General features: G+C 41.0%; 1 protein-coding gene across 1 annotated transcript in view; it reads left to right on the top strand.

The window, feature by feature from the left end:
* LOC122814467 (zinc finger protein 91-like) overlaps positions 1 to 13,980 on the top strand; it is a 493,609-nt gene that overhangs the window by 429,460 nt on the left and 50,169 nt on the right. Inside the window, exon 16 of the mRNA XM_044087047.1 lies at positions 11,536 to 11,662. Within this exon, the coding sequence (XP_043942982.1) occupies positions 11,536 to 11,662 (127 nt within the window). The remainder of the gene's footprint in view (positions 1 to 11,535; positions 11,663 to 13,980) is intronic.

The raw sequence follows: 13,980 nt of genomic DNA, 5'->3' as shown, positions 1-13,980 counted from the left end.
CATTTTGAGTTTTCCTTAAATGCATTTTGAACTTGGCTTTGCTCAATACATCTTCAAGGTCTGTAATAAATATCACAAGCAGTACAATGCATACATAATAGGCAATCATTCTGGCACTCCATCTTGAACAAGTTGTCGTGGAAGCCTGATGACTTCTGCTTGTTTTGTTGAAACTGCTGTCCGTTTCCCACAATAACTTAACAGTAATGTTAATTTCAAAGCAACTTAAATGCCAGAAATTGTGATAATAGCACTGTCTTCATGAAAGTGGTCACTAATGTAGGTGTAAATCTGTCTTTCTTTATATTTAAATATGCATGGAAACCCTGGATGGAACCTTCCTGGTGCTTTTGTGCATCCATAAAAGTTCACCTGAGAGGGTGGTACTGGTCTAGACAAAATAGGGCCCGCTATTATCTTCAGCCAAGCACAGTCATACTCTTTAACAGCCAGTGCCACAGTCCTTGAGTGCTGGAGTGGTCTTGGGAGCTCTCAAGGTTGAAAATAAATGAAACTAATGTAAAATGAAACCCCACATCAGTGTATTTATTTTATTTATTTTGTTTGTTTGTCCGCTGGGGTAGTACACTGATCACAAAAGATCATTTACAGGCTCAGCCCACGTGAAGAAATTCACGGAAAAATTCACAGAGGAATCGGAGAGGGTCAATAATCCCACAGACAGACAAGATGCAGGTGAGGAGGGAGTTGGATTATATGTCCAGTGGAAAATCGCTTACAGTCAAAATTTCGATGGTGTTTTTGTGTGCTGTGAACATGGAGAAAGAGGAGACTTCTTTTAGGTGGTGGTGGAGGAACTGCCAGAGTTTAGGTGCAAGAATGGAGAAGGAATATTTGCTACTGCGCAGTTTGGTTTGGGGTGTCTGCAGTGGGGGGGGGGGTTAATTGGTAGAAGTTGTGGAGGTTGTAGTGGGCGATTTTATTGGCTCCAAGAGGTGGGAAGACGCCTGGTTAAAGTAGTTAGAAAATAAGAGACCCAAGGAGTAGCTCAACTCTGTAGGAGACTGGTATCCATTTGGCTTTGAAGAGGGTGAGGCAGTAAAGTTTCTGGGGGAGGGAAGTTGAAAAAGAATTGGCAGATTTAATTTCAATGGACTGTGAGCGGTGGTGGTGCTGCGGTGGCGTTGTCAACTCACAGCAAGACGTTGTCCTTTCGATTCTCAGCTAAAGCGTCTTCTGTGTGGAGACGTGTGAAGGGGCGTACCTTCGTTGACTGGTAACTCAGCACGTAAAAATCTTCTACCAATCATTAGCGGACCGGAGTTCCGCTGTGGCAACCCGTAACCGGGAAAAAGCTGAAAAGACACAAACAATTTCAATGGACTGTGAGAGTGGATGAGTGTTTTAAGAAAGTCTGACTCTTATGGAAATTGGAGATGCTCTTGATTACCAAGAAAATACCACCATGATATAATACATAAACAAGGCAGCACTCCTACAACCTTGTGCAGACCGGTGATGGAAGCTGACAAATTGAGCTGGATTGTTAGCAAGTGAAAAGGAGGGTCTGAGGTCCCTCTCGAGTAAATGGGAGATGCTGGGTATTGAACTTTTCACCTCTTTGTAAAATCACCAGCTTTGCATGTACTGCATGAGACTAGCATGCAGCAAAACTTGGAAGATGTTTTTCTTTTTCCCTGGTAAAAGCTATTTCTTTAAGTATATCCACCACCCTACTAATACCGAGGGTGCTAGAGAAGGGTAAGGCAAGAGAGACAATCTCATACTGACCAAGATGGCATTGTGGCTCTGTGGTTTTACACTTGGTGAAAGAGGTGCAGTGCTTCCTTCTCCATCCACTAGATCTGCTTACTCAACAATTCATGTCCTTGGTCAACTTCAAAGGCATTCATAGGGACAGTTGAGATACTTTTAACCCTTTTTCCTTGCAAGCACCTATAGTCAGAAGATATGCTCAGTAAAATTAAAAATACCTAGGAAACCTAACACAAGGAGATATGTATCCAAACAGAGAATATTCTTGTGGCGCAAAAAGAGATGTGCAGACCCTTTCAAAGTAGACGTACCTCTAGTTCCTTTTAGTTTTCTCTTATTTTTCAGTCAGGTCTGCTTCCATAAGGTGCATTTTGCTGCCATTTTTGCATGTCTTCAAGACTACCCCCCTGCAAATTACTTTATCATAAGGCAGCTCTTTAGGAGAGCTATCCACCTGTAACCAGCAAGGAGGTCAGTCCTGCCAACTCAGTATCAAAAATGATCTTGGTCTTCTTAAACCAGCAGCATCAGTCCTAATAAAATATGTATTGTAGACAAACAGGCAGATCAGTTGCTGCTTGGACTTGTAGAACAAAGGACTTTAGACAGAGTGAACAACTGCTTGTGGCTTTAGTTCCAGGGAAACAGGGTGAACCAATTTCAGAATGGGCTTGTAAATACAAGACTGCTTCTGTTTAAATAGCTAGTAAATGCTAATTTAGTCCTTTATGAAAAAAAAACATGAAACAAACTTTCAAGAACATGTTAGAACACACTACAACTAGTTATCCTGTACACCTATAACCACCTTTAGGCATATCTTGGCACAAAGTATTTGTGTGGCAGCAGCATGGTCCTCCACTGGCATTTTCTCAAAACATTGTAAGCTGGATCTCCAGTCAGTCCTGCAAGGGGTCACCTAGGTGATTCTATGAAGCAAACCTCTGCCCCGTTCCTCCCCTATTCGTGATACAGCTTTTGGAGTCTTTCCATATGTTAGGATTTCTACTGCAACATTGATCCATATGAAGTACATAGTTCAATTGTGTGAGAGCTCAGCATAACAGCAAATGTTCTGATAGGATCAGTATTAATTCCTTCTCACTCATCCCTATTAGTAAACTTTGTCCTGTAGCATCTCAGAGGTGGAGAAGTGGGTAGTAATCTGAGAAAGATGATGATCTTTCTCCCCACCTGTTCCTGGATTCATTCCTAGCACTTGAGGACAGGGAACTGAAGCTGGGACTCGTCAAAAATACTTTTTTTCATGACTAAAGGCTCTTGTCTTCAGAGGGCAGTCTTTCACTTTCACTGGCAGTAAAGAACAGAAGACTGAGTGGGAAAACTGTATTTTATTTTGGACACAAGCATGTAACCTTAAGTAGTGTAGATGGTGACCCATGCCTAATGTCTACAAGCCTGTGGGTGTCAGGATGGTTGGTCTGAGAACCATCCTTGGCGAATTCACATTTATCAGGATTTTTTTAAAATGTTTTTACCCTGAGTGATGCTCTGCAAGTAACTAATGCCTCTCCTTCTCCCAACCAACCTGTAACCAAGTAGGTTACACCCCAGACTGGAGCTTGCCAACCTAGTAGCACATTTGATAGAGCATTCAACCATCTTTGGGGGCAGTACAAGAGACTAAAGCGTTGTGACTCTGTTTCATCCAGGCCTGACTGGATATTTTTTGTATGGTCTAAATATCCCTAAGAAGATGTACATACAATGATGTAGTCATGGACCTATCACTGCTGCTATGCATGATATGTTGACATCTGCCCTCTCCACACTGTGCACGTGTACGTGTGAGACAGTAATGTCACTCCAGCTTCTGCTACAGAGAGGCATTGTTTTACAAAAAAAAAAACAGCTTCCCCCCAAATACGTGAGCTGGTTATTGGTTTCTCAAACCTGCCCCTCCACCCTGCCAGCCCTTCAGCTTCAATAATCTTATGGGGTCACCATCATCATTGGTGGATACCCTATCCATGCACCAGTGGATTTGTTTCATATATTAATAATTTTTGTGCAACATTAATCCTGCTCAAACATCTACTGTTATAGTGAAGCCTTACATAGCTATACTTAAGTTTTACCTGAAAAAGAGAAAGTGGAAGGCATTTTCAGGTAACTTTTCTTCTTCTTTCAGCTTTTCCTGGTTAGGGGTCGCCACAGCGGAACTCTGGTCTGCTAATGATTGGAAGTATATTTTTGCAGTGCCGAGGTGCCAGCCCAATGCCCAACCTTCAGCGAAGGCACGCCCATTCATGCATGTCTTTCGAATGCCACTCGGCCGCGAGGAGGACATGCAGACTCCACACAAAAGCTCCAGCCGAGAATTGAACGGGAGAACCTCTTGCTGTGAGGTGACAACGCTACCACTGCACCACCACGGCTGTCCGGCATTTTCAGGTAACAACGTCTTAAAAAAAAAAGTTCAGAGATAACAATGTGGCACTGTGATGAAACTACTGATCTGCAAAAAAGGTTATTTCTTGCAGACCTTGAATTTGACTGCTATGAGCCAATAAACTCTTAGTTTCATACATACACCATCACTGACCTCAGACTCTTGCTATGACATCTACGTACTTGTTTCCAGTTAAGGCAACTAAATAAATAGGTTTCATTTAATATTGTAGTTGGTAAAGAGGAATAACTAAATGAACTATTTTGTTTTCAACTTTATCTACTGATAATTTTTGTAGATGTTATAACTGTATACATGCAGTTGCTAGGGAAGTACCAGAAGACAGGAAGGTAAAAAATAAGAATCACTGAATGATGTGAGGAGTTGTAAGTTAAGCAGTTTCGTCTTCACAGTGGAGTTAATTGTAGAATACAGAAAGGGTGGTTAAATCCACACCTGGAGAAAGACAGGGAAGAAGAACAGAACTGGAGACTGGTAGCACATCTATGGAATCCGTGAAAGAAGTGCAGGAAGGGAGATAGGTAATACATGTGTGAAGGGACATAGAAGAGGAACAGACAAGGAGGCTGATAACTTTAGTGAAGAGCATAGGCAAAATATGGAAGGGAAGGCTAATAGCAACCTGAAGAAAAATACAGAAGGGGCGATTAACATATCTAGGAAGGTCGTGGTTGAAGCGTAGAAGGGTGCGGTTGCATAAAAGGGAAAGGTGAAGGTAGAAATACTGAAGGGTGACTGGTGCTTCATCTTGAGGAAAGACATTGAAGAATACTGAAGCCAGAGTGATTAAATAAAGCCAACCGTGGGTGAATTTCAATATACCACAACTGTGGATAAATTTCAATATACCACAACCATGGAGTCGGTTATTGCTATTATACAATGACATTATTTAAGAAAAAAAATACTTACTTTTCTTAAATAATGACTTTGTATAACGGCACATTACTGTTCTTCTGCCGGTGGTGGTATACTGCTTCCTAGTGTTGGTATACTGCGCATGCATATGAGACTTGCATTCCTATGCATACCAAGAATATCAATGCTATGAAACGGAAGCAATACAGAAAAGAAAGTCTCTATTGCTCCGTTTTTTTCTTTTTTTTTTTTTTTTTATTTATTTAAAAAAAAAAAGGTTTTGGACACTGTATACCAAAGGAAAAAAGTCTGGGCGACCGGACCTTTTTCCGTTAGTATATTGTGGGATTTACAACGGGCACGTTTTGGGATATTAATGGGGGGGGGTCATTGTATAATCACCGTTTTTGTTATCCATGTCATTTCTAACATTCTGCTAGGCGTACAAGGTGTTTTCTCTTTTGTAATGTACTGTTTTTACCTGTATGAGGAGCTTTTCTCTTCAAGGTTCCACGGAAAAGTTCTTGTTTTAATTTAATTTATTTATTTCCTTAATTAACCGGGTAAATGAAATGACCCTATACACTGGACCATTTTCAGTCAGAATCCAGGCCAGATGGAAACAGCAGCAGTAGTAAGCTTGAGACAGGCATAGTTGTTAGCTTAGCATTTCATGTACCCTAAACTGTTTGTTAACCAGGAAAGACCACCTGGCAGCATGTCCTTTTCAAGGGCATCCCAGGAGCACTGTGTTAAGTAATTTGCTCAGACTAACGGAGATGCAAGAAATCAAACTCTGTACCCTTGAGTACAGGAACCTGTTTGTTAACTCAGAGCCTTAATCCTTTGGGCTGATTACCAGATGCTCTGGCCCAGTTGGGATGGCCCACTTAACAAAGTAAATAAATAAATAGGTACATACATACATACATACATAAAGATGTAACATTATGGATGTATTTAGAAATCAACAGCGCGCTGACCAACACTGTTCCTAAAAGGATTGTTCAGTATGCCATAGGTGTTCAATTATAGATGCCTATAGTGCTGCACAGCCATAAATTCTAAGGCCAGTAGCAGTACAGTTATAAAAAAAGCTAATGATGCATGCAATGAGGCAGTCTGGGTGCATGGCTGATTTAAATTATCTGTGTGCTGTGTCCTGGAGTCTTGCTCTGCTATTGAAATAGCGATCAGCAAATTAGTGACATGCTTTGCTGAGTGGTTTTGGGGCAGAATAGTGGGTTTGGACATGCTGTTTCATGACATTCACCTACTGCAGTCTACGGCAGCAATGGTGGAGGGAGCATCACCCCAAGCAAGTACTGCAAGGCTATGCACATGCTTGCATGTTTGTGAGTGCACATCTATGTATCTGTTTGCACTTGGTGTCTGTCAGAGATACGGTGTATGTGTGTTTGTGACTGCATGGGTGTGTGTATGTGTGCTCACATGAGTGTGCCCACTTGTGGGAGGTGTTTGATTCAGAGACATGAAAAGCAGTTGCTAATGACTGTTTGCTGTGTGTGACTCTTGCATGTCTTTGAATTGGTAAACACAACAACACAGCATTGTTAGCATTAGGAGCAAACGTTTTTGAATACCACCTTATATTTGAAGAGGTTGATGACTAACATCTGATTGTAAGGGAAGCTTTTTCCATTATCTTAAAGAGAGTAATTTGCCTTGTTATGATTTTTTTTCTGTTTTAGTACTTGGTGCCGATGTTTATTGCTAGCACTCTTCAAAGGTGTAGCCCTGTGCTACCAGCTGTACTCCATCAATTAACTGTGCTGACTTATTTGCTGATTAGCAGCAGTGATTAATTGGTCAGTGATATCAGTTTGGAGAGGGATGTTGCAGTGAACTTCAGGATCTTTTCCAAATCTTTATTGCATTCAACAAAGAAAAACAATAAAATGATTAACATCATCTCAACCATTTGTAAGAGATCAACATAAAGAGGATTATGATCGGATTCCTGATCATAATCAACTTATGTGTTTGGATGCCAAGAAATTCACCTCGATTATGAAGCTTGAGAGGTGAATGTTGGCATCCATGTTGAAAAAAACGTAATAAGGGGTTATGATCAGTGAAACCTGATCATAATTCTTTCTGGTACATGGAGCTTAATCTGCTGCATGTACTACCAGTTATCTTCTTCGTCTTTCAGCTTTTTCCTGGTTAGGGGTCGCCACAGCGGATCATGTCCGCTCATGATTGGCAGTGGAGTCTTACGGTGTTGAGTTGCCAGCCTGGCACCCAACCTTCCACAGAAGGCACACACATGCACACACTCACACCTAGGGCCAACTTAGAGTGTCCAATTCACCTACTGCATGTCTTTGGGATGTGGGAGGAAACCGGAGCACCTGGAGGAAACCCACGCGACCACAGGGAGGACATGCAGACTCTGGATAGAAGGGACCCCAGCCAAGAATCGAACCGGCGATCCTCTTGCTGTGAGGTGGCAACGCTAACTGCTGCACCACCATGGCCGCCCTATGTACTACCAGTTATAGAAACAAAAAAAAGAAAATGTGTAAGAGCACAAAGTGCTTTACCAGCTTTTAAAAGCTATGAATGCTGGTAAAACATTTTAATGTAGTCAAACAAGACAGCAGGCAGAAGTAAAGTGTCCCTGTGAAGAACACTGCCACACTTGGATTCTTCACCATGACACACTTCTAAACAAACTGATTTCAAAGTTATGTTACCTTCTGCTGCTGTCCATTGCTAATCCCTCAAGCTCAATGCCAAAAAGTGCATTGTCATCCGTTTTGGTAAAAACTCTGTACCCATGAACTACCACATAGGCAGTAGTCTACTTAACACCGAAGGTGTGATAGGAGACCTTGGGACACAGGTGGGACAGTTGTCTTTCCTTTGATAATCACATCTCCACAGTAGTCAGGAAATCCTTCTACTTGGCACACCACATCACAAAAGGTTTCTCATCCAGGAAAAAAGAGGTCATTGCTCCCCTCTACTCATCACTCATTAGACCCATTATAGAGTACAGTGCCCCTTTTGGTATGTACCTCACAAGACTTCTACAACAACTGGAAAGGCCACAGAAATACCTCACAAAGAGGATTACTGGCCACAAACAGATGCCCTACGCAGCCCATCTCAAAAATCTCCAGCTTTCCTCTGTCGCATATCGCCTACTCAGACGCGATCTCTGCCTAACATACAAAGCTATGTCGAACCCAGACCTGTTGGATATGCTCCACATAAAGAAATCCCAATCCCTTTGAGCTACACACTCTAGGGACCTAAACCTTGTCACCACAATAAACAGAACATGCTGGAGGGATAGATTCCTGTCTCGGAGACTTCCCATACTCTGGAACAAACTACCTATCTATATCAAACAAAGCTCCTCATTAGCACTCTTCAAGAAAAATCTTGATGATTGGATGGGAGATAGGAAATTCACCCTGAGGATCACTTCTGTGGCTCTGATTGACAGGGGCACAGGAAAATAATTTTCTTGGGTGGCAAAAGCCAGGGTACCATTTGGCTAGGCTTATATAGTCCCTAGGGCCAATAGCCTAGTACCTACCTATGAATCTAAGACCTAGTCTTAGAGCTTCGGGGTGGTTAACAGGGATGTCTTAGGTTCATAGTTGTTTACTAGGCTAATGACCACAAGGGCCTGTTTAAGTCTAGTTGTGCATCCCAAATCTCTGACAAGTTCTGGTACCCCTGAGAAGTGTAAGCAGGGGCTTGGGAGATGAAACATTTACAAGCAGGGGCCTGAGAGATGAACCATTTACTAATGTATCCATTAGAGACCTAGGTGCCAAACCAGGGATGAATTTCCTGTTCCCCATACAATTGTCCAAGTTACACTTGAATTGGATTAGGGAGCCTGTTCCAGAGACTGGGTAGTCTCTTGGATACATACCTGTCTCTCCAGCAGGTCCTACTTATATCACAGGCAAGGTTCAGTTCTTTAGAATGTGTAATCCTGGAGCTGTTTGTTTTGTGGATATGCAGGACACCCATCAGAGAGGGGGGGCTGATAATGCTGTGTATGCCAGGCATAGATATCTCCTCAACAACCTGTAGGATACAGAAAACAGGGATAGAGCCTTGAAGCAGTCTGCATAGGACATGTTACTTACACCTTGTATGCTTTTAGTGAGAAACCTCTGTGGACATTCCAATTGTTGGATATGCCTGGTTAGGTACATACCAAAGGGGGCACTGTACCCCATGATAGGTCTGATGAATGCCGAACGCAGTTGAACGACTTCCTTGAACCTAGATGCCATACCTTTGTTTAGTTGCACAACATAGAATGATTTCCTCACTACTATAGACATGATCATCAATGGCTAGATTACTGTCTGTGTTTGTCCCTAAGTCCATGACTACTAGGTCAATCTCTAAGGGGTGTGTTGTCATTATGATAGATACCAGGGGTGAATAACTTCCTGAAGGATACTATTATGTGTTTCTCGACATTTAGTTTTAGCCCATGCTCTGACACCAGTTGTTTTTCTGTGTCAGCCCTTCCTGGCGAACATTTGTGTTGGTGTGGGATTCCATGACTTTTCCTAGCAATCCTCTGCAAATTTAGTCAGCCAGAGACCATTGACATTGGTTTTGACTTCACAGAAGTAAATACCAAAAAGAAGCAGTCCCAGGACTGATATCTGAGGGACTCTGCTTGTGACTGGCCTTTTTGTAGAGGTGGCCTTCCTAGTTCTAACTTCCTGGGTCCTGCCTTTTTCCCATTTTGGAGTATAATCTCTGTGGTCCATGCACTGTAAAAGTGTAATGATAAATGCATTAATACTTTTGACTGTATCTTTTTTTGGTACAGTAACTCAGACCTGTATTACTGATTAGTGATAACTAATCCTAACTTAGTGTCATGGCTTGAGTCAACAGTCGTAATTTTACTTGTACTTTGTGAATAACTTTATATTGACTTTAATGCATTTTTGTACCTATACATATTTCCAGTCACATGGTCAAATCTCCACATTTTAACCAAGTTTCTAATTTGGTTGAGATATGGATGTCAAGAAATTGTGCACTGTAGGTGAATCTTGACATCCTTGTCGAGGACGCATAACTGAGATGACTGCGATAAAGAAGAAACCTTGTTGTAATTCTTTCTAGTATATTAAGCTTTAGTTGCTATTTGCACTAAAAAAAAATTACAGGAGCACTGGTAGCTGTTATGCTGTAACATGAGCTTAGATGCTTAACAAAATTGTCATTTTTTCCAATTCACTTCTGTCCCATTCAGCAGTACATTGCTACTCCGACTAACCCCACTCACTTAGAGCTTAGATGCTTAACAAAATTGTCATTTTTTCCAATTCTGTCCCATTCAGCAGTGCATTGCTACTCTGACTAACCCCACTCACTGTTCACCAACTGCATAATTCTGTACATGTCCCCATCAACCTGCAGTCTAACCCTTTATTCTTACCCCACTCAGACCTTTTACACTACTAAAACATTGCAATAACCCAGTATCCCATAACTTAATCCTCAACCAACTTACTGTTTTCCCACTGCCAGTGCATAACATGAGCTCACGTCTGTTGTAAGCCATCAAATGGGCAAACCATTGAATGGCTGAACATCAAACAATAAGCATCGAAAGTTCACTCAGAAAACTTTCATTTCATCGACAAGGTAAGTAACTACTTTTCTAACACTTCCGCATCTCACATACGTCTCAAATATGGTGGGTGGGTTTGAAACATGTCTGTGTGTGAGACAGGAAAGTGTTGGACAAGTAGTTACTTACCCTGTTGATGAAATGAAAATTTAGTGAGTGAACTTTCAATGCTTATTTTTCGATCTCCAGCCGCTCGATTGTTAGCCCATTCAATGGCTGAAAGTAGATGCCATAGGCTCAGCACCCTGTTGTTTATTCCTCTATCTTCATTCCATTCAGCGAAGGAACTACATAGTGTCCAGTAGCTTAGTCCTTTGTCCTTGTCTCACTCTGTCCTTTCCCACTACCAGTGCATAACAAGAGGACTTGTGAATTTGCTCCTTAGTGGGGAGAAAGAGCCCTTGGACAACAGAACTCTAGAGCCTTCATTGCAGTTACTCTGCTGTGCTTCACTTACTTTCTCTTCCACTTGCATCCAGTGCTGACATCCTGCTGTTTTTTTCTACTCCTTTATTAGACTCTGCTATCCACCTGACCCCACACTAGGGACTACCATGTCCCTGTTCCTTTTTAATTTGTTAGAAGCACCCAGGTGAGCTTGTTGAACCTGCTTCCATGTCTTACACGTGCTGAAATAGTGTCAGTTATGTACTTACTATGGTGAAGGGTGAGGCATATTTACTTTGGTAATGAACTGACCATTTCTATCCTTGTAACATTTTAACTACACTTGTAGCAAGCAATGTTTTTTGTGCTGAAAAACTACAGAGTTTGTTGCATGAAAATCAATCTATTAAATAAGTAAATAAATAAATAAACAATAATGAAGCAGCACATTATATGTCCTTTACAGGTTCCAGAGACCTTTGAGGATGTTGCTGTCACTTTCACTGAAGAAGAGTGGAAGAAGTTAAGAAAACAAGAGAAGGAATTGCACAGGGAGGTGATGGTACAGAACTATGAGACCTTGGTTTCATTGGGTAAGTATGGTCCCAGCTAAGAAAATCTGACTTTTTGTGACTGAAGTGCATCATACAAAAATGCCATGCTAGTATATTTTATTTTACTCTGCCCAGACCACAGGGGTAATTGTATATTCTGCCCCGACCACAGGGTAATGGTGTATTCTGCCCAGACCACAGCGGTAATGGTGCATTCAATATGTACTGTCAGAGTACAGTATCCAGTAAAACCAGAGTGTTTGCAGGTGCTGAAAGGAGACAGGAATACATGGAGAAAACCTAGAGAGAGGAAAAACTCTGTGCAGACAGTAACTACAGGTTATCATTTGAATTTTGGACCTTGCAGCTGTGAGACAAAGTAAAGGTTCATTCAGGAATGCATTAGCACCCAACTGTTGCCTTACAGTTAGTTTGTTTTGAGACAGAGAGCAACTATCTGTACAGAATCTGTATTCTTTTAAGTAACTCTTTGTCCTGCATTCCCTTTTATGACAATTCTTCACATCCTTAAAATCTGCTGCTTCACTATATATTTCAGCAGGTTAGTTTAGGTTAATACTGAGCTAGTGAAAGGTGCTGAGTTTGCAACAGTTCAGCTGACTAGTATGTGCCAACCAGTAGATCACTAGAAGAAAACTGAAGTTTTTGTTACAGAATGAAAAAGGCACAACCATTCCCTGTCAGATAATTGAACTCCAGTCTTCTATGTGGCAGGTGGGGACAGTCACCACTATATTTATAAGGATACATTTTTAAGTCAGATTGTGTTGCTTTTAATCATTTCAAAGTCTTATTACATTCCAACTTTTGTCTATGTTGTCTGTCTTCTTTTTTTATAAAACAGCCACATCACTTAGCCATCTGTACGTCCCAAGATTCCTAATATCCCTTGTCCCTTCTTTGTTCAAAATATGTACATACTGAGATCCCTCGGTCTCTTTTTATGGAACTGTAGTCCTGCGTTTGTTAGTAATTTACTACCTTCTCTGTGGCATCTACCTATTCTACCTGTGTCCATGTGAATTTTTCCTAGGATTCTCCAGATCTCTCCCTCCTCTAAAAAGACATGGTGATAAGTGAATCGAGCTTCTGACCTCCCTGTAGGTGTGTGTGCATTGCCTTTGTGCCTTCTGTGCTGGCCTGGCATCTATTCCAAGAACAGTTCTCTGTCTTACTCTCTTTTAATGCTGTTAAAACGCCAGATCTCACTTGAACCTCAATAGGATGAAATGAGTATTGGAGTAAGAGTTAATATTTATCAACACAAGTACTTACTTGATGTGCATGCCTCATTTTACAGGTGAAAAGGGAGTTTTGGCCTATACTTTGAATAATGTAATAAGGTGGTAGTTATTCTAGGAATCCTTCACAGTTCTGCAAGTTGTAGCATATGCATTTTTTTTAATTAAAATGGTTTTACATGTTCCAAAATATTTATTTAGTCCTCTGAACTCAACAGAATACTTCTTGTGCAGCGTATCCATTGATATGCCAAAGCTGTTTAATTGGCTTATTCATTGATATTCCAAGGCCGTTTAATTGAATGGCCATTTACTCCTTGCCAGTACCCTTGCTCAGACTGCATCTCTTTTCTCCAAGAGGACTATACCGATCAATCCCAGAGTAAATTCCTACATACCTCTCCAGGTATTTAAGTTATGTTTAAATGAGGACAGTAAGTCACACTGTTTAACATGCAGGGCAGATGCAACGTTATTCCAGGGGGTTTGGAGGTTCTGAGTCTTCTCCGTTGTGTTTTATTTATGTTGGTTGAAATTTAGGGCCTTGTTTTGGTTAGGAACCTTTGGTGTTTTTCTGATTGTTTGCTATGTTTAGTGAAGTAATTTCAAAATGAATATTGTACTCATTAGTCAGTTTGATTAGTGCTGAATATATTGGAGTGATTACCTCTTTAGGCCTTCAGAATATTCCTTTTGCAATTGTCTGTACTAAGTAAAAGGATTTCCTTATTAACATTGTTGCACGATGGTCTAAAGAGAAGGAATTATCAACCCAAGTTAAATTGACTGCATTTTCATTGTGTAGTGGTGTGATGTTTATATAGTATGATGACAGAAGAAGTTTTCTGCCAAAAGTGACAATACTACACGTTTTTAACATTTAGTTTGAGCCTGTTTTAGTACACAGTTTACCAAAGAGAGTTCATGCTGGAGAGTTTGTGTCAGAGGATGACTTATTCACAGCCCTCAGTTTGCATTCATCTGAAGATTTTGTTAGCCAAAGGTTTTATCTCTTATCTTGGAGATCTGTGAAATAAAAGCTAGAAAGGAGAGATGTCAGCACTACACTCTGAATGACACCACTGGTCGTTTTCA

The sequence above is a fragment of the Protopterus annectens genome, chromosome 10.part0, assembly GCF_019279795.1.
Source record: "Protopterus annectens isolate FY-2018-M chromosome 10.part0, PAN1.0, whole genome shotgun sequence".
NCBI classification, from domain to species: Eukaryota; Metazoa; Chordata; order Ceratodontiformes; family Protopteridae; genus Protopterus; species Protopterus annectens.
This window is presented reverse-complemented; position numbering and strand designations above follow the sequence as displayed.